At 42.8% G+C, this 27,392-nt stretch overlaps 1 protein-coding gene and 1 long non-coding RNA gene across 2 annotated transcripts in view; one reads left to right on the top strand and one right to left on the bottom strand.

Annotated features, from left to right (window-relative positions):
* Positions 1–505: 505 nt before the first annotated feature.
* LOC132827840 (uncharacterized) lies at positions 506–16,384 on the top strand. Its single transcript, XR_009646051.1, has 4 exons — positions 506–647; positions 3,128–3,284; positions 4,278–4,394; positions 15,684–16,384. It is a non-coding gene; the product is annotated as an uncharacterized LOC132827840 (long non-coding RNA).
* A 1,951-nt stretch (positions 16,385–18,335) lies between these two features.
* Positions 18,336–27,392, bottom strand: part of faap100 (FA core complex associated protein 100) — a 34,656-nt gene continuing 25,599 nt past the window's right edge. Inside the window, exon 9 of the mRNA XM_060844509.1 lies at positions 18,336–18,947. Within this exon, the coding sequence (XP_060700492.1) occupies positions 18,816–18,947 (132 nt within the window). The 3' untranslated portion in view covers positions 18,336–18,815. The remainder of the gene's footprint in view (positions 18,948–27,392) is intronic.

The raw sequence follows: 27,392 nt of genomic DNA, 5'->3' as shown, positions 1-27,392 counted from the left end.
AACGCTTAAGGTGCTAAACAACATATGACACGTAAGCAACCCAACCACCTAATTTATTTGGAAAAAGACGGTCAACTTGTAACAGTCACAATGTGAGACTGCCATGTGTTCTGTCTACCATTAGAATCAGCAAACATTGCTTGCAGAAAGAGTTTTACCAAAAGTAAGTGAGTCAGCTGCAAGTCATCCAAACAGCCAAGATAGTTAACAGCAATATCTTGTAAGCTGGAGATACCAACAAAGTGAAAGGCCTGTTCCAATTTCAGGTTCACCTGAGAACTAGCTTCATAGAGATAGAACTAGGAGAATCCTGACAGCATGCTAAGAATCCTTCACTTTACGAGACTTCAACATTAAAAAATCAACTTCATTTAAGAGAGCAGGCCTATCACATGGAAGACATTTACCATAACCTATAGAGTTAATTATAATTTGCAACAGCTTTACTACCTTTATCTGAAACTAGACTTTGTGTGTATTAATATATACTAGGCGGAAGTGAGGACTGCAGGTGCTGGAGATCACAGTCAAGATTGGAGTGGTGCTGGAAAAGCACAGCAGGTCAGGCAGCATCCGAGGAGCAGGAAATTCGATGTTTCAGGGAGGAGCCCTTCATCAGGAATGTGTTAATGTATACGTCTGAACAGGTGTGTGGAGCATTGTGTTTTAAAATTTGGGGAAGTGCGTGAAGATAAATAACCTTCTTAATTTTAAAACTCACAAAAGCTCACTCCTGTTCTTTTTTAAGGACAGATACACTCACTGAGGATTGGAAAATTCACACCTCCTTTACACAAAACATATTGATTCCAGGCACCAAAGTGAACACAAATTCTGCCCATGACAATATGTTGATGAGTTTTCTTGTCAGTTTGCAGTATGACTGTTACAGAGGCAAAGTACATATCCTCAGGGTATAAAAGAAACCATGACGTATCAAGATCCTGTGTTCACCTTTCATCTTTAATTCTGGATTAGTGGTGCTGGAAGAGCACAGCAGTTCAGGCAGCATCTGAGGAGCAGTAAAATCAACATTTTGGGCAAAAGCCCTTCACCAGGAATAAAGTCAGAGAGCCTGAAGGGTGGAGAGATAAGCTAGAGGAGGGTGGGGGTGGGGAGAAAGTAGCATAGAGTACAATGGGTGAGTGGGGGAGGGGATGAAGGTGATAGGTCAGGGAGGAGAGTGGAGTAGATAGGTGGAAAAAGAGCCAGGCAGGTCAGACAAGTCTGGACAAGTCATGGGGACAGTGCTGAGCTGGAGGTTTGGAACTAGGGTGAGGTGGGGGAAGGGGAAATGAGGAAACTGTTGAAGTCCACATTGATGCCCTGGGGTTGAAGTGTTCCGAAGTGGAAGATGAGGTGTTCTTCCTCCAGGCGTCTGGTGGTGAGGGACCGGCGGTGAAGGAGGCCCAGGACCTCCATGTCCTCGGCAGAGTGGGAGGGGGAGTTGAAATGTTGGGCCACAGAGCAGTGTGGTTGATTGGTGCAGGTGTCCCAGAGATGTTCCCTAAAGCGCTCTGCTAGGAGGCGTCCAGTCTCCCCAAGGGTGAGGAGACCGCCTCGGGAGCAATGGATACAATAAATGATATTGGTGGGTGTGCAGGTAAAACTTTGACGGATGTGGAAGGCTCCTTTAGGGCCTTGGATGGAGGTGAGGGAGGAGGTGTGGGCGCAGGTTTTGCAATTCCTACGGTGGCAGGGGAAGGTGCCAGGATGGGAAGGTGGGTTGTACGGGGGGCGTGGACCTGACCAGGTAGTCACGGAGGGAACGGTCTTTGCAGAAGGCGGAAAGGGGTGGGGAGGGAAATATATCCCTGGTGGTGGGGTCTTTTTGGAGGTGGTGGAAATGTCGGTGGATGATTTGGTTTATGCAAAGGTTGGTAGGGTGGAAGGTGAGCACCAGGGGCATTCTGTCCTTGTTACGGTTGGAGGGGTGGTCTGAGGGCGGAGGTGCGGGATGTGGACGAGATGCGTTGGAGGGCATCTTTAACCACGTGGGAAGGGAAGTTGCGGTCTCTAAAGAAGGAGGCCATCTGGTGTGTTCTGTGGTGGAACTAGTCCTCCTGGGAGCAGATACGGCAGAGGTGGAGGAATTGGGAATACGGGATGGCATTTTTGCAAGAGGTAGGGTGGGAAGAGGTGTAATCCAGGTAGCTGTGGGAGTCAGTGGGTTTGTAAAAAATGTCAGTGTCAAGTCGGTCATTATTAATGGAGATGGAGAGGTCCAGGAAGGGGAGGGAGGTGTCAGAGATGGTCCAGCTAAATTTAAGGTCAGGGTGGAATGTGTTGGTGAAGTTGATGAATTGCTCAAGCTCCTCACGGGAGCATGAGGTGGCGCCAATGCAGTCATCAATGTAGTGGAGGAAGAGGTGGAGAGTGGTGCCAGTGTAATTATGGAAGATCGACTGTTCTACGTAGCCAACAAAGAGACAGGCATAGCTGGGCCTCATATGTGTGCCCATGGCTACCCCTTTGGTCTGGAGGAAGTGGGAGGATTCGAAGGACAAATTGTTAAGGGTGAGGACCAGTTCGGCCAAACGAATGAGAGTGTCGGTGGGAGGGTACTGTTGGGGATGTCAGGAGAGGAAAAAACGGAGGGCTTGGAGGCCCTGGTCATGGCAGATGGAGGTGTAGAGGGATTGGGTATCCATGGTGAAGATGAGGCGTTGGGGGCCGGGGAAACGGAAGTCTTGGAGGAGGTGGAGGGCATGGGTGGTGTCTCAAATGTATGTGGGGAGTTCCTGGACTAGTGGGGATAGGACAGTGTTGAGGTAGGTAGAAATGAGTTCAGTGGGGCAGGAGCATGGTGAGACAATGGGTTGGCCAGAGTGGTCAGGCTTGTGGATCTTTGCCTAGTTGACAATTCAGAACAAAGAGTAAGGATCAGGATCTTCTCTTTATTGCCACTGACTGTAGACTGCAGCATTTTAGAATGCTTTGGTCCATTTGTTTGATATAGTGGTAGATATGGAGAAGATGCAGGGCTATCACAATGAAAGTGATGAAAATAAAATGGAGATGAATGCTTCATAATTATCGGACAAATGCAAGTATTTCATAAATAAATAGTTTGGCAAAACTAAAATGCCACGTTATTGATAATGTCAATATACATTTCTCATTTCAGATACACTACTAGCATAATGTTTGAGGAGTCAAGCCTGGCATTTGATCCATGTTATACTTGGCTAGGAAATGCAAAGGGATCAAATGCAAAAACCTTAAGTCTGGTGATATTTCATGGGGAAGACTGAGGAGAATTGTGAGAAGCCACAGCAAATGGTGTAATAACATTTTTTTTAATCTGTGTAATTTTGTTCAGATTTTAAAATATTTAAAAAATTGTATTTGTTACATCCAAGCTGTTTGAATGGGTAGGAATTAGCTCCCCTAATAGTTCAATGGATATATTATATATTGCTGTAAAAGATTCCAGTTTCGTTCACTGCTGGTGTTAGACACCTTCAATTGGAAGTGGGGAAGCTGTAACTGACATCTTGGATAGGATGGGAAAGAAGAAGCCAAAGATCTACCAATCTCGTTTTTTAAGATTCCCTACAGTGTGGAAACAGGCCCTTCAGCCCAACAAGTCCATACCAACCCTCTTAATGCATAACCCACCCAGACCCATTTCCCTCTGAATGATACACCTCACACTATGAGTCAATTCACCTGACCTGCACATCTTTGGACTGTGGGAAGAAACCCTCGCAGACACAGGGAAAACGTACAAACTCCACACAGACAGCTGCCCGAGGCTAGAATCGAACCTGGGTCCCTGGTGCTGTGAGGCAGCAGTGCTAGCCACTGAGCCACCATGCCACCCATGACCATTAAGTACACCTCACATACTTATAGCCATAGGGGAAAGTAGAAAAGGAAACTAGGAGAAAAAAGGGAAGTCTGCATTTACTTAAAGCAAAAGATGGGAGAACAGGCTTTTGGTGAAGAAAGAAACTATCACACACTCTGACTTTTGCAGTTGTGCAAAATAGCCAGTGTTATTTCAGATGCCCATTGTACATCTTAGCAATTTTAGTTCCATTAACTTTAATATTGGGAGGTATGCGTAATAGGTTCAAGGTCTAATGCTGTCTAATTTAGCTATGGTATAAAGCAAAAATTACTGCACTTCTGTCAGTCCAATCCTGAGATCATGAGTGTTAATAAAAAAGCAGAACATCCTTACATTCAGCAAGTGATGCTTGATTCACAGATCCATGTGTAAACTTTGTTGGACTAGTATTTATTTCAGTCATCCGGTTGGGCCTGTATAGATGGATCATGGCCAAAGATGGAAGAAGTTCAAAAGATATCCTGTTTGCTCACTGTCAACACTTGGAAGCTTCCGCATAACCGCATCCGCAAAGTGGAATTGAAGATCACGGATAGAGGTGAAAATCATTAATCTACTGGAAGTTAAAGAGCAGATCTCTGTTCAAAATGTTTAGCAATTCAATTGGTTTTGCAAGTACAACTTTAAAGTTATAGAAAATCCTGGAAATAGTCTCTAAAAATAACATTTCTGTGAAAACATCTGTAAATTTGCATTAGGTTGTCTTTGATGATAGATGAAAGTCTTTAAGATACTCTAAAACCATACGAATCAAGTTTTTGGCTCTTTGTCCTATACCTCTTTATGTGGTTCATTGTCAAATTTGGTCCATATCACAGGCAACAAAGGGTGCTTTATTAACTTAAAGTCTCTGTATAAATGCAAGCTATTGTTGAAAACAAGGTAAAGCAATGGAAAGGTTTACAGAGAGAACTAATGCTTTTTGGTAGGACCTGACACGGCACGTGCTTGCATATGACAGAGCTAAATTGAATCCTTTCTTCCCAGGCTGCCACATTTAAAAAAATAAACTTGGAAACAACAGCTCTTGGTGATATTTTACCACCAACTAATTTGAGGACCGAGATGAATTGTAGCTCTCTTACCATTTCACTAGCAGCTCACACAGTACAGACCAGGGGAGTGAACCAGGTTCTTTAAGCCTTTATGAAATCTAATATTTCTGAAGTGGAAGGGCCTGAACTTTATCTAACAGGCTGCCAATAAACATTTGGCTCTCAGAGTGCATACAAACTGGAATTCATCTGTTTTCATAATTCTACGCTAAACATAAATATATATTTTGGGTTCAGTTCAAAGGAAAGGTACAGTTTCCACAATTTCACACTGCTGAACTCAGCTGTATTATTTTATGCTGAGAAGGTGGAGGGAACTAGCTTCAGATAAGGAACAGGTGTTTGTTGTATTATTCGAGAATCCCAGATTAGAAACACAATGAAACTGTGACTTGTGCCAGCCTTTCACTGGAATCCAGGCTGATCTTTCTTTCCCTTTTTTCCCCCCCTGTGAATAGCCTGGTTTTTTTTTGTTCCTAACTGTTTATAAAATGTCAAAGGTCACACTGAGGATTTGCAAAGCATCAGCTGGAATTTGCAAACCATTCATCACCAGGCTGCTTTGAATTCCTGTTGTCCTAAAGGATGAGGATCTGTACACATGGGAACAGAAATGTATTTGCTCCAAGGGGCGCTCGCAATTTACAGTACCGTCGCAGATTTAGAAATGCTATGCGAGAAACATTGTGTACACTCCCCAGATGGGAAAAGTGGTGACGTGTTGGATCTCAGCTTTATTAATGAGCTTTTCCCTCAATTCTCTTCCATTCATCTACACGATCTCCAGCTGTTGTTGACAGGTTGCAAAGGGGTGAAACACACTGAGTGGCTCCAGAGGTTTGGCACTGGGGTGTTGTCAAGTGATTAATTTGCTAATTGAATATTGGAGCAGATAAACGACCAAACAGATGTTCTGATAGATTAAACCATCGTAAAAATGCTAGTTTAACAAATACTTAAGAATTAGAGTAAATTACAAGTCTATATTTGTAATTAAGGATTGAGTATATTGTATGGGCTGGTAGAATCTCTGCCCGTTTCTACTTTACGATCTGTAACTATCTGTAGCCCAATCAGTCTGAATTTTGAAAAGATCAAAAACCATTTTTTTCTTTCTGCAATTATCATACTGACCCATGGTTTAAATGTCCATAAATGTAAATTAAATACCCTTTTGCACGCATCACAAATTTTACCCTGTTTGCAATTTTAAAAATTAGATTAAAACCACACATGTTAAGAAAACTGCTGGATATCTGCTGTTTCAGCAACATGTTGAAATACAGCAGCTATAAGTCTGCAAATTTTGGAAATTATTCCACAACAGCCTGGTCAGCTTTGGCTTCACGGTTGTACCCTTTCCTGAGTTAGGAGGTTATGAGTTCAGTGCCAAAGTACTGCACTGCCACTGATGTTGCCTTTTGAATCATATACGAATCTGGAGGTCTGTGTGCCTTCAGTTGAATGTAAAAACAAATGCAATATTTTGAAGGAGGATGGGGAAAACATCTCCCACTGTGGCAACAATTTGTTATAGTTTTCTCAGGGAGTCTGAGTTGCTGTGGCGACATGCATTTTTACTTGCATGTTGTAGCCTGGAGTTATGGAAAGCTTTGTAGAGGTTTCAATATTCTTTCCCTCACAAGGCTTACCAGGAACCTGTCCTACTCTTACCATTGCCACTGGTATGTGTTAGAAGGACTTACATGTTAATAGTCAACCAGTTTGGTGACATTAGGAATGCATCAACCTTGGACATCAAGTTCTAGAGTAGGACTTGAAACTATTGACTCTGAGACAGGGACATTAGCTACTGTGCCACAAGACCACCATCTTCCAGTTTGCTTGCAAATATACAACATTGAATCAAGATTGTTAATGGAGGTTATTTTTACATTGTCCCCCTGTTTGTGGGGACATGAAGTGCACAAAATAGTTGCCATGTTTTCTACAATTCAAGAATCCAAAAAAATGGAAACTCTAAACAGAGAAACAAAAGATTGAACATATATAGGAAGTTGGAATGGTGACAATAAAAATGAAAAGGATAAGGAGATGGTTCCTATTAGGGCACAGGATGGGAGAGATTTGCAGGATCTAGTGGAGCTAAAAGGAAGAATTAAAAAAAAGGACAAGGACTCTGAAGTAGATTTCATAAGTTATGAAGCAAATAAAATTCATGAGGATAAGAGTAGTGGATGCTTGCATTTTGATTTAGGCTAGCATTAGGATTTGGGGTAGAACTGGGGAACTGGCAGAGAGAAGACTGAGGAAATTAAGTGATAAATATGTGGATCAGTGTTTCATTGCAAGGACAGATAGTGAGGCAGAGATACTAGTCAGCTCTGTTTTGTCAACAAAGTTGATACGAGATTTGAAACTGAGTTCACGGCCAAATTAGATGTTGTGTGGGCACTGTTAAGACTGAGTGAATAGCCAAGAACAAATATAGGACTTAAGCAAAAGATTTCTGGTGAACAGCAACAGGAAGGTTTATCAGTGTTGTGTTGAAGAAAGTGTTGGTTAATTCAGGGCATGGCATCATATTGACAACTAACACCACGCTATTCTTTCACTTAAGCGTGGAAATGGGATATATAGTTTGGAGTTATTAGATATGGAAGGTGACCTCCTTTTTGAAGAGGCAGTTGTCGAGAGACAGGATAAATAAATAAAGACAAGGTGAAGCCTAAAGGTAGACCCCAAAACACACCATGAATCTGCAAGCTTGAGTTCACCTGGACAATCATGCTACAGAAAGCTTTCTGTGAATCACCACCTTGATGGAGTAGAGAGACCTGTGTGCTCCACCTGGTCAGTCAAACGTTCCACTTCCTATATATATCTCTGCAACATATTAAGCAATTTCCCCATGTCTTGGCAGCCACTTATCTCAAACGGCCACCGTTAGTAAGGAGATGAAACACTGGATAAGCTGATCCAGCCTTCTACAAGCAACAGCTGCAAGTGTTTGACATCAAAAAGACCTCTACAAGATAACAAAAGTCCTGCTGTAATGAGTAATTGTCATCACACCGCACTCCTGTACTGCAGTAAGGCCTGAACTGTGTATCAGTCACACATAAGAGCACCAGAGAAATCTCACAGCAATGCCTCTGCTGTACTGTCCAAGTTTAATAGGAGGATTGTTGAGCAAATACCAGTGTCCGTCTTGAAGCCAATTCCTTCAATGTTAGGCAAAACACTTGTAAAACCAATTATGACAGACTGGACAGTGTGCCTGGAGGGCTGAAAAATTCCATCTCCAACAAATTCTGCTTCCTTAATCATCAAATGGCTATCTCTCCAGGGGAGGACAAACAAAATGCTGTAAAGATTCTTGGAGGCTCCTCTTGGAAGTGAAGCAGCATAGACATGAACTGCCAGGAGAAGCTAAATCATTCAAAATGGTGACAACTTCCATCAAGTCCCGTCATGATTAAAGTCTGAAAACCTTTAATAATGAGACAGAAAAGAAAAGAAGAGGAAGAAAAGCCAGATTCCTTTATCTCGTGGGATGTCCTGCCATATAACTCTATGTGCCCAAAGCATCACCAATCGAGAATCTGCGTGTTCAGTCACATCAGACCTACAACAGTAACTGACAGGCCTGAGTTTGATTGATTTGTTGTCATGTATGTCTTGTTACAAAATACAGTGACAAATGTTGGTGTAGAGTTGCCACTCTCTGGTGCCATTTTAAAAAACAGAAAAATGAACCAAAACACTGGAATATAAAGGCAGGAAAATGAAGAAATAAAAAGAGTGTCGAACTTTACAGTCCTTCTTGTTAAGTACTTCTTCACGGGCCATGGGTCTAGTGACCAGGCATGGATCCCCTTTCGCTGAGCCACTGCTGAATGCAAGTCATCACTCTTGAGCGCCATTTTGCCTTCACTGATGCCCTCGCCGAGTCCTCACTGGACCTCGCCAATGCAGACCCCATCAATGCTGCCAGGTACTGAACCGGGCCCAAGCACTATCCCGCTGCTGCCGTGAGTCTGCTTAAGGTCTACCTCGCCAATGCAGCCGGGTCCTGGGTCAACTCTCACCTCCACGAATCTGCGCTGGACGCAGATGTCGCCGGGAACCCAACCTAACCTCACATTTGTGGCAGCAGCAGGGGCCATGTTTTGGCACGAGTGCCACCTGGGTGAGGCAGAAACTGCTGGGAACTCAACCTCATCTCTGACACTGCCACTGAGGGCCACTCAACACTGCTGCGACTGAGCTCTTCACCAAGAGGTAAGGAAAATAACACTGAGCAAAAAAGCAGGAGAGAAGAGGGATAGAAAAGTGAATGGAGCTAATGAACACTTGACTCAGAATCCCTACTCTACAGGCAACACATCCTTGAACTGAAGGACAACCTCAATCGAGCTCTACCCTGAACACTACCCAGTTGGACATCAGGCAGAAGTCCTATACTGGCATGGTGTTCAAACACAGTATTTAAGCATCCGCAAGTAGAATGACCACTTGGATCAGTTTACTGGAAGGTAGTGGACATCTATTGAACTGTACCCTGGGATCTCTGAGAGAGAGGAAAAGATTTGCAAGCAGGGGATGTTCAAGTTAAAGTTGGGGAATGAAGTAGCCTTGTCAGGGCCAAAGATTGCAGGATCTTGACCAGATGGGCCAATAGGTTGAGAAATGGCAGGTAGAGCTTAATTTAGATAAATGCGAGGTACTGCATTTTGGGAAAGCAAATCTTAGCAGGGCTTATACATTTAATGGTAAGGTCCAAGGGAGTACTGCTGAACAAAGAGACCTTGGAGTGCAGGTTAATAGCTCCTTGAAAGTGGAGTCTCAGGTAGATAGTTTAGTGAAGAAGACATTTGGTAAGCTTTTCTTTATTGGTCAGAATATTGAGTACAGGAGTTGGGAGGTCATGTTGTAGCTGTACAGTACACTGGTTAGGCCACTGTTGGAATATTGCATGCAATTCTGTTTTCCTTCCTATCAGAAAGATGTTGTGAAACTTGAAAGGGTTCAGAAAAGATTTACAAGGATGTTGCCAGTGTTGGAGGAGTTGAGCTATAAGGAAGGGTTGAACGGGCTGGGACTGTTTTCCCTGGAGCGTCGAAGGCTAAGGGGTGACTTATAGAAGTTTATAAAATCATGAGGGGTATGGATAGGGTAAATAAACAAAGTCTTTTCCCTAGGGTGAGGGAGTCCAGAACTAGAGGGCACATTTTTAGGGTGAGAGGGGACAGATATAAAAGAGACTTAAGGGGCAACTTTTTTATGCAGAGGATGGTACGTGTATGGAACGAGCTGCCAGAGGAAGTGGTGGAGGCTGGTCCAATTGCAACATTTAAACGGCATCTAGATGGGTGTATGAATAGGAAGGATTTGGAGGGATATGGGCCAGGTGCTGGCAGGTGGGACTAGATTGGGTTGGGATATCTGGTTGGCGTGGACGTTTGGACCGAAGGGTCTGTTTTCGTGCTGCACATTTCTATGACTGGAAAGCTGTAGGGGTTAACCTGGGAGTAAAGTGCTGAAGTGGTGAAATGATAATTGCTACCGCAATGTGGAGACTTTGCTAAGTGTCTGCAACAGTCAAAGAATTATAATAATTTAACTGCACTTAGCTACAGCTTCACCATTCACCAGTGAGTTTTGTGGGCCCCCTCTTTGTGTGAGACTGCTGATGGTTTCAGCCTGCTCCCACCCCCCATTCATATATCCTTGGATGAGAGAATAATGGATGAGCTCCTGACTGAAGGGGTTTTGGTTTGCAGTGATCCGCACAATTTCAGCCAATTTTCAACCTGAACTGGAAATGGAACTTTATTCGGGTATTTTTTTCTTTTTCCCCATCTCATTTGACAATAGACGAGGGGCAGACAGTTGTCTCTGTTGGAATCCCTGACAGCTCCGGTATCAGCCTTGAAACAGAGCGCGTTTCCTCCCTAGGGAGCTGAACTAATATGAACAGAGACAATCTGCAAAACGCAGATAGAGAGGGGCTACCCAGAGCACTGTCAGAACGCTGTCTGAAAATTCCCACAGGGCCACTCTGTGGGGGCACGTTGTGGATTTTCTTTTATCATTCACATCACGCGGTTGTGTTTGACAAGGACTAATGAACGCTGACACGGGGAGGTTATGCAATATTTATACAGTGCCTCAGAGACATGGCAACGTATTGCACCGACCCCGCGCTGTAGGGCAGTTATGGATCCCTCGCACTATTTCCATTAACCCTTAAAGAACTGCAGCAGCTGGCTGGCCCAGTTGGGTGAGTTTGGAACTGAATGCTTTGTGCGGCTGAACCAAACTCCAGCTGTCGAGAGTGCACTTTAGTCTGTGGAAAGTCGCCTTGCCGAAGTTGGTGGCAATGTTTGGGCGAACACACTCGACAGGATTGCAGTTGGAACTTTGCAAAGCAGCAAGCGACAGCAGCCCGCCTTGTCTCTGCAGATGTGGTTAGCCCTGGAGGGGAGTGGCCGGTGTTGGGCCATGCAAGACCATAGTGGGGGCGGCGATAAAGGAAGGGGCATCAGACTCAGAATGATGTCTGGTCTCTGGGAAATGTGCTATCCGTATGTAACAGTTATTAAAGAAACATTCACTGTCCACCCAAGTGGTTTCAGTCCTAAATTTAGAAGTGAAATGATTTTTTGGTATGTGTGCGCGTAGTACCTCGATGCACTGTCACTCTAAATCCTCACATCTCATTCTCGATTTTACACAAATGAAGGCAATGCCGGAGCCACTGGGGAATGTGACTGGGTCGGCGGGGGATGGGGATTTGTTTAATCGAATCATCACACTGACAGGGAAAGGTCAGCTTGCAGAATAATGCGTGGAGCAAGCTGTCAGTTTGTCAATACTCATCCAGCTAATTGATCAGTCCACCCTGTTAAGTAGTTTGTGGGCCTGCACAGCGAGATTTATAACATTTTAAATAGACATCGATCAGGCACAACTTATCAGAATTTGGATTTTATGAATAGCCCTGGCGACGGGTGTTTGTATTTTCAAAGTCTTGCAGGATTCCCAATGGTCAGGGCCTGAAGCAAGTTGAGCAGGTGTGTGGGAGAAACAAATACGGAGGGAGAAGGAGAACGTGACTGAACAAAAGGCAGCTAACTGGACCATATTATTCCCACTGCAACCAAGGGGCCGTTTATATCAACGGAAAGCAGCCTGCTGTGTTGGCTGGTGTCCTGTTCACAGCCAACAGTCCTATGTCTGACCCTAAAGCTGGCTTCATGAGATGGACACTTGGATAGGACATCATGATAACGCTGAGCATTTCCAGTAGAAAGTCATTGTCCTGTTTTAATTAATCTTCCTGAGAGCCAAGCAAATGTTCTTCAATGTCTGACCGTGATCAGGAGGAATTCCAAATTCCACTATTGTCTCTCCTTGGTGTAGGTGGTCTGTCTTAACCCTGCCCAGCCACTAGCATATCAAAATTCTAAATTGGAATCATTCACTTAAATCTGATAAAAACAGGTGAAGGAGCTTGCAACCTTTCCTTCAGACTTCTTCTAGATTTAGCTGGAGGTTGGTTAGCTCAGTTGTTTTCTGATACAGAGTAGCATGCGCAGTAGAGGTTCAATTCCCATAGCAGCTGAAGTCAACATCAGAAGATCAAATCCTGGAACTCAAGTCCCTTCAACAAACTGCCAGTTACCAGCAGAGTGTCCAGTCTCAGGGAACTGCCTTTAACATTAAGGCCCTGATGAATCCTATCCCATTGCTCATCATAAGGCAGAATGTGGGAGGGTTCTTGTAATGTAGTGGTAGTGTCCCCACCTCTGGTCCAAGTCCCAGCTGCATTATAACATCTGAACAGGTTGGTTAGGACTGCACCTCCTGACTGGGCAATATTACCTTATGACAGGGCTGTAGAAGAGACACTGCCTTCCTAACCTGCTATCTTCTTTCTGACCTCTCCGCACCCACCCCACTCCGGCCTATCACCCTCACCTTGACCTCCTTCCACCTATCACATCTCCATCGCCCCTCCCCCAAGTCCCTCCTCCCTACCTTTTATCTTAGCCTGCTGGACACACTTTCCTCATTCCTGATGAAGGGCTTATGCCCGAAACGTTGAATTTCCTGTTCCTTGGATGCTGCCTGACCTGCTGCACTTTTCCAGCAACACATTTTCAGCTCTGTAGAAGAGACACACAAGCCCATTGGCCTCAGCAAGCTTAGGCACATTAGAGCGTAATTGCACAAACAGTGGACATCATTCCTGCTTTTGTTCACTGTTCTATATCTTCCCTGGAACTCATACCAATTATAAGGTTTATAAGATTATCATGCTTTAGGATTGAGCTTTTAACTTAAGGCACTTGTTCACTTAGTGCCTACCTGCCTTGCCATACTCTGCCAATTAGCGCAGTCATATAACCTCGCAGCTTGTCTTCCTGGTCAGTGGTCCTCAGTCAAGTTGGTATATATCGTACTCTAGGGCAATGTGTGACATCAATCTCATCTACTCCAAATGCCAGCAGCATATACAACAAGCAGACATGTCACAAACCCCTAGGTGAGCAGTTCTTATTGACATCCATGGAGATACCCATCAGTCAAGGGGTACCTGGAACAATAAGTCAAGGGCAGTCTCCAATACCAGTCTGGGGATTGGCCATGGTCAAGCATACAGTTGGAGTAGTTGCTTGATCCAGGTATTTAGGTTAAAGTCATCTCTATTGCACTGGTTGACAACCTACACCAGACCTGAGAAAAGTCAGTACGCAAAAGATTTTGAAGAAGATTTGGATGAAAGATTTTGAGGAAGGATGGTCTGTGACAGGGTGGAAAGCTGGAAATGTTGAATGGGACAGGGAGTTAGTCTTATAGGGCCAAAGAGAATAGTGGGCTGAGAGCAGGAGGGGGAAAGGTTTTGCATCATATCAGATATTTTGCTATCTGAAAGCAAGAGCAAACTAAAGCATGCAAAGGAAAGGAACAAAGTTGGGGGGTGGTGTGAAATGGAATTCATTGCCTGAAATTGTTGAAGTCAGCCTTGAGTCTGGAAGGCTGTGAAGTGCCTAATTGAAAGAGGAGGTGCTGCTCCTCAAATTTCCGTTCAGCATCATTAGAACAGTGCAGCAGGCCAAGGATAGATATGTCCGTATGAGAACAATGGGGAAGCATTAAAATGAGAGGCCACTGGAATCTTGAGGTCAGGTTGTGGGCTGAGTGGAGTGAGCTTCACAAAAGAGTAATATAGTCCTTTCTCAGAGGTGCTGGTTCCCCAGATGTAGGACTGACCAGGATCAGAAGAACCCCAAGGTGACAACCTGAGCTGCCCCACAATGTCTGGGGCAAACCTGATGCACAGGATCTGTATTCAGCTGTGAGGGAGCAAGCTAAAGTCCATTTTATGTCCAGGGAAACGAGTATTTGTATACTGGTCGATTGGGATCACATCCCACAGTTCCCTTCATTTTCCTGAAAATTAATAACACATGGCTCTGCTGAGGGGCCATTTTTTGATTAATAAGCTGGCCAACTATGAAAGAGAGAGATCGTGTTTGAACAAAGGCATAGCACCACCTACTGACTCTCAATGCCATTACAGCACAAAGCAGCGAGAGACAAAAAAAACAGCAAGGTTTGGAAAGCATCCATCCATCACATTCATCTGTTTGCAGAATAGCAGGAGTGCAACTTGATTCCCAGACTTGATGCATTGATATGGTACATTGGAGTCATCTGAAACTGGTTAATCACAATCCAATCTGTTGAAAGGAGACACAATTTGCCATGCTATCAGAATATGCTAGGTATTGACTGTTCCCTGTTACACTATCAATACAGAGATTTTAAAAAGTGCATTTTTAAAAAGAAAAAGCATGTAATTCAAATTCTTATTTTAATTTCATATTCTGAACATTTTAGCAGATTTTCTTTTCCTAGTTTCCTGTAAATGTGATCCTCTAATTAAACACAAGCCAGGAATCAGCACTCACAGGATCCTCTGAATCTGTGCTCATTAGTATCAGACCAAGTAGTGCATTAAAAGCATCCATTTTAATAGTGCTTTTCTGCACCTTTGGTCCATCCTCTGCTGATGCTAATGACTGAGACAATTTTGGTTTGGCACCAGATGCCCTCTGCTGCCTTACACAAGGAACCATTCCTCATTGGAAAGGCTTGACTGTGAGTGTTGACAGATTTGTCAAGCCTTGCTTGTCTCAGTCAACTCCTGTCCAATCTCTAACCTCCATTTTCTTTTCCAAGGTCTTTGAACATGCCAACACCGCCCTGTTGTGTTTGCATCTCTTCCAAAATTCGCTCTGTGAATGCTACCAGCCTGCACTCCACACTAACCAAAACACCAAGGCTACACTTGTCAAAGTTACCACATTATCATCTCTGATTGCAACCATGGCAATTTACTCCTCAATTAACTCTCTGCTGCATTTGACAGGGTTCATTACACCAGCTCCTCCTCCATCATCATTCCTCTTTGATTCACCTCAGTAGAAAGGTCTTTGTTTGCATTACCCTGATACCTGTCCTAATACAAGGAGAAAGTGAGTGCAGTTGCTGAAGAGTCAGAGTCAAAAAGTGTGGTGCTCTGATTCCCGTGCTCAAGGTCAATAAAGCCAATAACAGCATCCCTGCTGGCAATCCAGCAGAGAATAAATAATTCAGGAATTGAATCTGGGACCTTTAGATGGATATGGTTGAGCTAAATGTTGCCTTTACCAACTGACCAAAAAGTACAGCATTTGATAACAGATTTGCTCATCATTCCTAGCTTAATGACCAAATGCTTCCATCATTTTCTTTAGGACAGGCAGCTGTGGGTTCATCATCGAGAGTGCGGTGCTGGAAAAGCACAGCAGGTCAGGCAGCATCCGAGGAGCAGGAGAATCGATGTTTCAGGCATAAGCCCTTCATCGCTGTGGGTTCGTGCCCAGAAACAAATATTAAATTCAATATTTAAGATTTATTTCTGTTAATCTTTCAACAGCATCAGAAATCATTATAAACTTTCTTCTGCTTCTTTAAAAAATAAATATATTTAGTTACTTCTCAGCTTTGAACAGAACTGACCATATGGACATCTCCCAAGAAGACCAAATATCAGAAAGTACGTCAGGAACTCAAATTACAACTCTTTTAACCACAACTGAATAAAACAGTTCAGTGAATGATGTGGTCCAAATACACAGGCCTGTTCAGTGAATCCAAAAGTAGACCAGAAAATGTCCTTTCCCTGGGGGAGCTTTGAGTCCTAAAACAACTAAGGGTGGCTCTTGAACTTGGGGAGAGAGTAGTGAAGTTGTGTGTGGAGAAATTGCAGAAGGAAGACACACTGTGACTGAAAGCATTTTCTGCTGATTACAGATTTCCAACTGGTGCAGGATACCTCCTGCATTTCGTTACATGGGCCTTTTATGAAGTGTTTCACAACATTTTAAGCTACGTTGTCAAAAACACAATTATTCACTTTTGCTTTTGTTATCCTCAGTCTTTCAGCACTCATTGCTCAAACCTGATTTCTTATGATCTGTTTGTTTCTCAGCAACATAATTAAGTTGAATCAGATAGTTTGTCAGACACAATTCAATGCTTAAAATGTTTTTAAACATAAACACAGTCTGTAATGAGTAATTAAATAAAGGAAAATCGAGACCTGATGAAGCACAGTGTCAAAATAATGCAATTTTTTAATTTTCCAGTGAAGCCAGCCTTTCAGAAACATACATTTGAGTTCAGAAATACTGAATTAAGAGTAACAGCTCTTGATTATTCCAGCAGGATGAAAATGCTTCGACTTGCAACCAATCTGCACTCAACCTTAGATGGAAAGAGTTACATTTTGACAAGATTCCTCTGCTTGCAGGCTACTGCTGGACAGCAAGAACCTAGATCAAATCTCACTCACCCATTCAACTCTGTCAGAAGTGTGTTTGAAAATTCTAACTCTAATTAAAGTGAATCATTTGGTTTATCACAAGATGCTAACAGGCATGGAAGACCATTTGGCCCATCTTAATTTGTCCATCCATAAAGTCTGTAGTCTTCTCATTGTTGCACTTGTCTTTTAAAACGTTGCCACCACCTCGACTGTATTTCAAAATCCATTTCATGAATATCAGCCCTAAACTGCCCCCTTATTAGATCAAACCTGTGTCCCTTCATTCAACTTCCACAGCTTAATGTGTTCTTTACTATTTGTAATCTTGTATAACTCTGTAAGATCACATTTATTTAACTCGGAAAGAAGTTTCTATGTCATGTCGTTCCAGTCTCTTATTGTTGATCCCTAGCACAGTTGCAATGCATGAATATATCTTGATTCTTGGACAAAAAATTGGAAATATTACCTGAGTCTGACCAGAGGGCTGTAAAACCTGTCCATCTATCCCTAGAACTTCATATAGATCCAATCAGAAACTGCCATTTTAAATACCTCCAGGATCACAGTATCTGGGCAGCACACACATGACTGGTGGGTAAGTGTAAGAAATTGAGGCATTTGTCCCATCATCATTGTCAGCATCCTGTCAACTGCACACACTGTAATCATGGCTAGTGAGAGTGGGTGTTTGAGCCAGTGATGAAATACTGGTCAAACTGGCTGCATTGTCCTGGCTAGTGTTGCTGTTAGTACACTCACCCAGGCAATTGTAGACAGTTCAATCACGTTCCTCAAATGTAACTGGAGGAAAGCTTTCGCTGGGTCTGAATGTCAGCCGCTCATAGCACAAAATCCAGCTTCTGGCCTGCTCTCGCTGCAACAGAATTAATGTGGCTGCTTCAACTGGGTTCCAGGTTCATGGTAATCTGGTTTGGACGGTGAACAGAAAGACGGGGTGGTTGGGTTCTTGTTCTAGATGGCATTGACATCCCACAAGTGGCAATGTTACTTGGCACTCATTAGCCCGAATTTGGATCCAAGACTTGCTGTGCGCAGGCACTGACTGCTTCATTATGTTGGGAAACATGATTAAAGTGTAACACTATGTAACCACCAACTAAGAACTCTGCTTCTGACCTTGTTATCTACGTGCTACACCTTTGTCAGTCTCTATTTTCAATTTTCTTCCATCCCCTTCTTCTGAAGGTACCAACTCTGTCAACAAAAGTATTTCCACAAGGATTTGGGGTAACAATGGTTCTGTTCATGTATTAACCTCAACAGTGAGTGCCAATTTATTGAAAGCAGACTGATCATCAAATTCATCATCCCTAACCCTAAGGCACTGAGGCTAGTTGTTATGCCATGACCACTGTGGTTGTTACAGCTCAGGAGGGATCAAAGAGAGCTTTCACAATCTGAATGACTTGTGGACAGTCAATTTAACTCTAATTTTTCCAATACAGTATAAACCTTTAAACTAGTATTTTTAATGAAATTAAATAAATAGCTACAGATACCAGTCAGCATTTATTGACAAACAATTTTATTTCAAGTTTTTCAACACTGTATTTGTTATCAAGTTACATTTATGTATCTCCCATCTGATAAAAGCAGTTTCCCATATTAACTCTCACATGTCTGTGGCAACAATACCATTTACATTGTTGAGCCATTTATCACAGTGAAATATCAGGAATTGCAAGCTCTTGTTTAACAATGAGATTCATGCAAATGGTACAAAGACCACAAGTATCGCAGAAACACATCAGTCCACATCCTCCAACCTGCCACTGATCCATTATTTCACTGTGACCATCAATGTCATTTCTTGTGTTTTTATACAACACGGTGATGTTTCAATGATGCGACAAAGTGCTTTCCATTACAAATTATTTTCAGAGTACAGTGACTCTGCTTAAGCAAACTACCCCAGCTCTTTGGCCAAGGGGGCTGCAATTACTACATTTATGTAATTACACAGTGTCCGGTTGGCTCAAGACCAGAATTCTTGTCTCACAATCAGAAGATCGGGTAGTTTGAACAGTTCCAGTTGTTATACGATAACCAAATCAGTGTTCCTCAGCTGCCCGTATAGCTGCAGAAGTTTGGCCACAGTATCGCTCATATTGATTTCCACCCCAACACACAACTGGTCGCGCAACGACCGCACCTCTTTAAGCAGGCCCTGAAGTAAAACAAAACCCAAAAGTAGAAATTACAGTGTGAACAATCCCAGAGAGATCTCTTGCTCTTTGTGCAACACAAACTGACTACCATCTGGAATGTGATTCTGGACCGTCTGAAGAGAGCACTTTGAACTGCTGCATCCTCCCACCTGCACCCAACATTTGGAAAATTGGTCAAATTGTCGACCTGGATCGACCTGGCCTTCAAGAGTAAAAGTGGGAGTTGAATTTGACCAAGTAAAAGCAATCCTTTAATTTGTTGCTTTATGAATTTCAAACTTTATTGCATTTTTGCTGGGATGGGAATTCTGTTCATGGAATTAAGTCACCAAAAGTAGAGAATTTAAAAAAAAACTTGTTTTATTCAGGTTGTAAGTTTGCTCACTGGGTTGGAAGGTTTAATTTCAGACGTTTCATCACAATACCAGGTAACGTCATCAGTGAGCCGCTGATGAAGCATGACCGTTCTGTCCCGCTTTCTATTTGTGCTCCTTGGTCTGTTAAGTCCTGGTGATATCATTTCCAGGACTTCTTCTCAGAGGTTGGTAAATGGGGTCCAAATTAAATGTATTTATTGATGGAGTTGAGGTTTGAAAGCCAGGTCTCTAGGAATTCCTGTGTATGTCGCTGTTTAACCTGTCCTAGGATGGATGTGTTGTCCCGGTTGAAGTGGTGTCCTCCTTCATCTGTGTGTAAGGATAATAGTGATAGCTGGTCATGCCTTTTGGTGGCTAGTTGGTGTTCATGTATCCTGGGTGTGTTGTGTCTTCTTGTTTGGGTTTGTTGTTTTAAGAAACGACGGACTGTGCTTATCAGATATCCTTTGTTCTTAAATAGGCTCAATAGATATTTTTCTTCTGCTGCTCATAGTTCCTGGGTGCTGTAGTGTGTTGTGGCCCATTTAAGTAATATCCTGATGCTGCTCTATTTGTGGGTGTTGGGGTGATTGCTCCTGTAGTTAAGTATCTGGTCGGTGTGTGCTGCTTTCCTGTAGACGCTGGTTTGTAATTCTCCATTGGCGGTTGACTGTGACAACAGACTCCCCTTCCTGGATGTCACAGTGGAACGAACAGTCAATGGAGAACTGCAGACCAGTGCTTCACCAGAGGCTGACTGATGATGTTACCTAGCATGGTGACAAAACGTCTGAGAACAAACCTACCAGCTCAGCGAGCAAACTTACAACCTGAATCTCAACCTGAGCTACAAATAGAGTCATAGAGTCATACAGCACAGAAACAGACTTCTCGGTCCAACTTGTCCATGCTGACTAGATATCCAAACCTAATCTAGTCCCATTTGCCAGCACTTGGCCCATATTCCTCTAAACCTTTCCTATTCACATATCCATCCAGATGCCTTTAAAATACTGTAATGGTACCAGCCTTCACCACTTCCTCCGGCAGCTCATTCCATGCGCGCATCACCTTCTGCGTGAAAACATTACCCTTTACGTCCCTTTTATATCTTTCCCCTCTCACCCCAAACCCTCTAGTTCTGGACTCCCCACCCCAGGGAAAAGACTTTGTCTATTTACCCTATCCATGCCCCTCATTGATTTTATAAACCTCTATCAGGTCACTCCTCAGCCTTCGACGCTCCAGGGAAAACAGCCCCAGCCTATTCAGCCTCTGCCTATCGCTCAAATCCTCCAACCCTGGCAACATCCTTGTAAATCTTTTCTGAATCCTTTCAAGTTTCACAACATCCTTCCAATAGTAAGGAGATTAGAAGTGCAAGCAATATTCCAAAAGTGGCCTAACCAATGTCCTGTACTGCTGCAATATACCTCCCAACTCCGATACTCAATGCCCTGACCAATAAAGGAAAGAATACCAAACGCTGCCTTCACTAACCTATCTACCTGCGACTCTACTTTCAAGGAGCTATGAACCTGCACTCCAAGGTCTCCCCATTCGGCAACACTCCCCAGAACCCCACCAAGTATATAAGTCCAGCTAAGACCTGCTTTCACAAATGCAGCACCCCGTAGCCCACCGGCCCATCTGATCAAGACCTCGCCATAATCCGAGGCAACTTCCTCGCCGTCCACAACACCCCCAACCCTGCAAAAACCCACCAAATATACCTCCCAAGTTCACATGCAAATCATCCACACAAATGATGAAAAGCAGTGAACACAGCACCAATGCCCGTGGCTCTCCATCTGTCACAGGCCTCCAGCCTGAAAAACAACCCTCCACCACCACCCTCTGTTCTCCACCCTTGAGCCGGCCCTGCATCCAAATGGCCAAATATCCCTGCACTCCATGAGATCCAACCCCGCCAGTCAGTCTCCCACAAAGAACCCCATTGAACTCCCCACCGAAGTCAACACAGATCACGTCCAACGCTCTGCCCTCATCAATCCTCCCTGCTACTGTTTTAAAAAACTCAATCAAGTTTGTGAGACATGATTTCCCACGCACAAAGCCATGTTGACGATCCCTAAACAGTCCTTGCCTTCCCAAATACTTGTAAACAATGTACCTCTGGATTACCTCCAACAACTTGCCTACCACCGACGTCAGGCTAACTTGCAGGTTAGTGTCCTAGATCTTTAAATAAAACATAGGTGAGACAATTTGTTTAATTTCTGTGATTAAATTAGAAGAGAGAGAAATGGCTCTTAAAATTGCTAAAGAGGTTCTGGGATTTGAAGATGATTCTCAAATTTGCCAAGAAAGTTTAGAAGAAAAGAAAAAGGCCATATTTTTAGAATTAGTAAATAAGTTAGATTTGGGTTTAACGAAGGACAGAAGTAAAGCTGAAATTGTAAGGGAATTACTCAAACACTTAGATGTGTCAAAGAAACAGACAAGTGCAGTAGAGGTAAAAAATACTTAAATTACAACTGAGGAAAATGGAGTTAGAAGACAAACAAAGGGAATGAGAAAGGGAAAGAGAGACAGAAGAGAGAGAGGAAAAAGAGAGAGAGAGAGAGAGAGAGAAGGTTTTTAGCTGAGCAAAGGGAGAAAGAAGAAAGGGAGAGACAAAAAGAGAATGTGAACTTGAGAAGTTGCGACTTAGCCAGCAAAGTCAAGGTAACAGGATAGAGATTAAAACAGAAGGTAGTAATATATACAAATATGTCAAAACTCCGTCACATTTTGATGAGAAAGAAGTTGAAGCCTTTGTTATTTCATTCAAAAAATTGGCTAGGCAGAGGGGTGGTCAGAGGGTGGATGGGTAATGCTAGCTCAGACTAAACTGGTAGGCAGAGCTCGCGAGATGTTTGCCACAGTGTCAGACAAGGTGTCAAGAGATTATAAAGAGGTTAAATAGGCTATTTTAAGTACTTATGAATTGTTACTAGAAGCACATAGGCAGCATTTCAGAAACACAAAAAAGGAATCTGGTCAGACTTACGCTGAGTTCAAAAGAATTAAATATTTTGACTGATGGGTGTGTGCTTTGAAAATAGTTAAGACAGTTGAGGCTCTAAGAGAGATTATTCTGCTGCAGGAGTTTAAAAACTCACTTCCGGAGATGGTAAGAATTGATGTGGAGGAACAGCAAGTTCAGGAAGTGAGAAGGGCAGCAGAAGTAGCAGATGAGTACAGCTGGTGCATAAGATAAGCTTTCAGCCAGAATTTCGTCCTGTGAGGGACAGAAGTTGGGAGAAAGGGAGATCCTACACTACAAAACCAAGAGTAGACAGCACTGCTAAGAATTTACCACAGGATAAAAAAGAAGCTCAAGAGGGTGGAAAGCAGGTGAAAGGCCTCAGGTGTTTCCACGGATATGGAGTGGGGCACAGTAAATTACAGTGCCAGTGGTTTCAGAAGGGCAGTGGGAAAAGGTGTTTTCATTGCCAGAAGGTGGGACACGCAAAGTCACAGTGCTGGTCATTAAAGAAAAGCACTATGGGAAAAGATGTAGTAAAAGAAGCTAAGCCAATAACATTAGTAAAGGGATAGGTTAGGAAGCTATCTATCTCAGGAGCATAAAATGCAGTTGAAAGATTTGTTACTGCAGTATAAGGACATCTTCTCAGAAGTCGCAAACTTCTCTTTATTCTTGAGTTGTGGGCACAGTGTTAATTCCCATCCTTAGTTGCCCTGAGATATTTACAGTCTTCAATGTAGTGTGGAACTGGAGTCCTATACCAGCTACTGTGCACTGTTCTTTGGAGCAAAATGGAAAGCTTTGTGTATTATCATCTACTGCCACCAGAGGCCTCTAGCATGCCCAGAAAATTCTTCATTAAAAAAATCCTTACTGCAGTAGGCATTTTCTTATAGTCGACACTAATATTTAGGTCATTTTTAAAAACAGTCATAGCATAATTTGGCCGACAGAATCTGACTAGGAGGCAGATTCAATTCCATAAACAAAATCGGTGTCCCAACTAAAATGTGGTTAAGTTAGAAATTCCTTAAGCATCAACTCATCGGATTTATTTTACTTAGTCAAATTCAATTCCAGATTTCCTTTTTAAGATGTAAGATCCAGGTGTACAATTTGACCAATTTTGCTAACCAGCCAGCTTCAGCTCTGATCAGAATAAATACCCTTTTGCAGATTGAGCATATAATAGATACAAAATTGAACATACATGTTGGCCTGAAACCTCTTTCTGCAGAAGTATACAAGAATGAAGAGGGATCTTTACAAATTAAAGTGCTTGAATCAAACAACGCAGGATATTGTATTCTGCACCTGTATTAGCTGAGGTTCACTGGTCAGGAAGAGATCAAGAGCTATCGTAACAACATCCCAGCAAAAAGCTCACAATACAATACTAACTGATCTGGATAATTAAGCACTGAAACTGATAGTAAATTAGATTTGCATTGGTGATGGTAGCCCCTCACTACGTCACATACTAGTCATCATACAGATGCAATAACAGTGTGCATTGACTAGCTACTTAACCACTCATGCAACCTCACTTTCTTGCCTGTTCACAATAACCTTTGATTCCCTGTCATCCCAAAGTCTGTTGATCTCAACCCTGACATTATTCAATTGAGTAGCCACCGTTCTTGGAGGCAGCAGATTCCAAAGATACACAGCCCTCTGTGGGAAGAAATTCATCCTCACCTTAGTCCAAATTGGCTGAACTATCATTCCTGAAAATGTTGCCCCCAATTCTAAATTCCTAAACCATTTAGCATCCAATGCAAAATCATCTCCGAACTTTTCACATGACTTTTGATTTTCCAAGTGTCCCTGTGGAAATGCCTATTTGGACGCAACAGCCAACATCAGATACTCTCTGTCCTTTGTTGCCATGTACAGTCTGTTAGATCATAATAACATCAGCACCTAGTCTGAACCGAACATGCACTGCATTTTTGAATTTATGCCCGACTGAGAAACCTCTTAGTAAGAAAATTACTGTTGAATGGCAGAGTGTAGAATTGAGAGATGACAGCACATCCCCAAGTGATAGAATTTTTATTCAGTTCCAGAAAATAATATTCACTGTGCTCTTCACCAACTGGAGGTAGCTAAGTCAATTGTTCTCAGTGCATAGTACTGTTACCTAAATAGGTCTCTACATGCCTTAACAGATTCACTAGTAAAAAATGAGGTCTGCAGATGTTGGAGATCACAGCTGAAAATGTGTTGCTGGTCAAAGCACAGCAGGCCAGGCAGCATCTCAGGAATAGAGAATTCTCTATTCCTGAGATGCTGCCTGGCCTGCTGTGCTTTGACCAGCAACACATTTTTAACAGATTCACTGGCAGGATCTCTTGAGTTGCACTGCCCTTTGGTTTATGATGTAGATTCTTATAATCAGGATCAAAATCAAGATTAATTTTCACCCTTTTTCAGCAGGTTCAGCAACAAGAATAAGTGATGGGAAAAATCTCTGTTTAAATCAATTTCCTTTCATTTAAAACTTTGAATCAGAACTTCTCACCAAGCCTGAACAGTACTTTCAAAATTTGGTTGCTTGTATTTTATTTACTAATTGATTGGAATTCTCGTTCATTAAACAATAGCCTCAATGGTGATCATTTATAGAGCATTTGATGTGAAAAACATCGTGCATATATGTGTTCTCTGACCCATCTCAGGGTTTGTGTCACCCTGTAGAGGAAATCCTGTATGTTGGCTTACACAATTTCTGGTGGGGCTGTGGGTAATGTTATAGAACAGAGGGACCTAGGGGTGCAAGGACATAATTCTTGTGCATAACATATACAGGGGAGTTAAAAAAGTGTTTGGCACACTTGCCTTCATTGCTCATTCCTTTGAGTATTGGAGTTGGGAAGTCATGTTGAGATTGCACAGAACATTGGTGAGGCTTCTTCTGGAATACTGTGTCCAGTTCTGGTCGCCCAGTTACAGGCAGAATATTACGCTGGAGAGGGTTCAGAAGAGATTTACCAGGGTATGGAAAGTTTGCATCATAAATAAAGGTTGGGATATTTTTCACTAGAGCGTAGGAGGTTGAGAGGCAATCTGACAGAAGTTTATAAAAAAAAATGAGAGGTATAGATAGAGTTAATAGTAGCTGTCTTTTCTCTAGGATGGGTAATTTCAAGACTAGGGGGGCACATTTTTCAGGTGAAAGAACAGAGATTTAAAAAAAGACATGAGGCAATTTTTTTTTACACAGAGTGGGATTCACATGTGGAGTTAACTTCCTGAGGAAGTGGTGGATGTGGGTATAATTACAACATTTAAAAGACATTTGGATAGATCCATGAATAGAGAAAAGGTTTGGAGGCATATGGGCCAGGGGTAGACAGGTGGGATTAGTTTAGTTTGGGATTATGTTCGGCATGGTTGGATCAAACAGTCTGTTTCTGTGTTGTGTGACTCTATGTGAGCAGCACAACCAAATTTAATTCTGTTTCCATCTGAAACTCAAGACCAGTTTCCAAAAGAAGTCAATGGATAGTCATCAGAACCTGACCGAGCGTTTCCCCTCCTGAGCACAGGGATACTGAACTGGAATGGCTCTCCTGTTATTCCAACAGATATCAGCCAACTCATGAGTACTTACGCCTGGAGGACCATCAACTTGGTAAAAGACATTCTTCGGTCTGCCTGAAACATGTTGGTCTTCCAGACCTCGACTGAGTGTTGCAGACTGGCACATCCCAAGGTTCAGGTCTACGTGCTGAGGAACACTCTAAAGCTTGGGGCAGCTGCTGTCAAGGCTCAGTGGGGAAAGACCACTGTCTGAGGTCTTCCTGCTGAAGGTAAATGGGGGTCTGTTCAGTTAACAGACCCTCCTGTTGCCTCAAACGCATGTAAATTTAGTCTGGTTCAAGTAAGAAATGCCTTTAGTTTGTTTGGATAGCATCAACCTCCAATGTTAGTTTGTTTCCTTGATATGCTTCTGTACGGAACTGAAGTGTATTTGTGACTATGTAAATAAATATTTCTTTTATGAATAAAGTATATTTCTGAAGTTAAGAAAACATACTGATGCACACCAAGAGAAACATTGACTGCACCTGGAGAGCCATCAACTCAGTGAAAGACTCTTTGGTCTGTCCAAAACTTGTGGGTCTTCCACAACAAGGAGTTGACCCTGACCGAGTGTGGCAGACTAGCACATTCCAAGGTCCAGGACTACCTGCTGGGGGACGCATGAAAGCCTGGGGCAGCTGCTGCCAAGGCACAGAGGAGGTCTTCCTGCTGAAGTTAAATGGAGGTTTGTTCATTTATTGGATCCTTCCAGTGCCTCAAATAAATGTAAATATAATCTTACACCAGTAAGAAATGCCATGATCTAGTTTGTTGTACAAAGTCAAACTCCAATGTTTGCTTGTTCCTTCATATGCTACTGTACAGAACCAAGCTATGTTTGTACGTATTTAAGATTTTCTTCTGAATAAACTTTTGAAATAAAAAAAAGTGCTGAGAATCAAGCCTGGGACCCTGCTGACTGCGTGGCAACTTTGTCAGTGCCAGTCTCTCTAACAAACATTCCTCCAGTCTAGCAGGAAGTATCATACTGACCTAAGATATTGCTGAGCACAATAAGAAAACAGCTCATCCATAAACCTTGACATAGGCTCAAATAGGTTAACAATGTTAAAAACATACCACAGACTTGCTGGCGACAGAGAAGCCGTAGCTGGGTGCTCAGGAGACAAGGCCAGATGGTGTTAGTAATGTTCTCATCCCTGTCTTAGAATATACACACACACGCATTACAGCAAACCAGTAAGACCAGTGGTGCCCAGTCCCAAGGTGGCTGGTTGTGCAGAATGTTGCCAGAATAAATGAGTGCCTTTTAGGGAGCTGCCTCCAGGACTCACCTAAATGATTTCTACCTTTGGTAACTGAAATATTTCGATCGGATGCACACTGGTTTATTTTTACCTTCTCCCAGTTATTCCTGCCTGAGAGAGCATCCAGGAGATGCTCAGTTGTAATTCAGACAGGTTACTGCTCCAGGTTTAAACATAATCCTAGGATCGACTTTGAAGATGTAACCTTTTCCAAGGGTCAACACTGTGTTATCAGGTAAT

This window comes from Hemiscyllium ocellatum, chromosome 25 (assembly GCF_020745735.1).
Source record: "Hemiscyllium ocellatum isolate sHemOce1 chromosome 25, sHemOce1.pat.X.cur, whole genome shotgun sequence".
Classification (NCBI taxonomy): Eukaryota; Metazoa; Chordata; class Chondrichthyes; order Orectolobiformes; family Hemiscylliidae; genus Hemiscyllium; species Hemiscyllium ocellatum.
The sequence above is the reverse complement of the archived record's forward strand: the minus strand, read 5'-3'. Positions and strand labels throughout refer to the sequence as shown.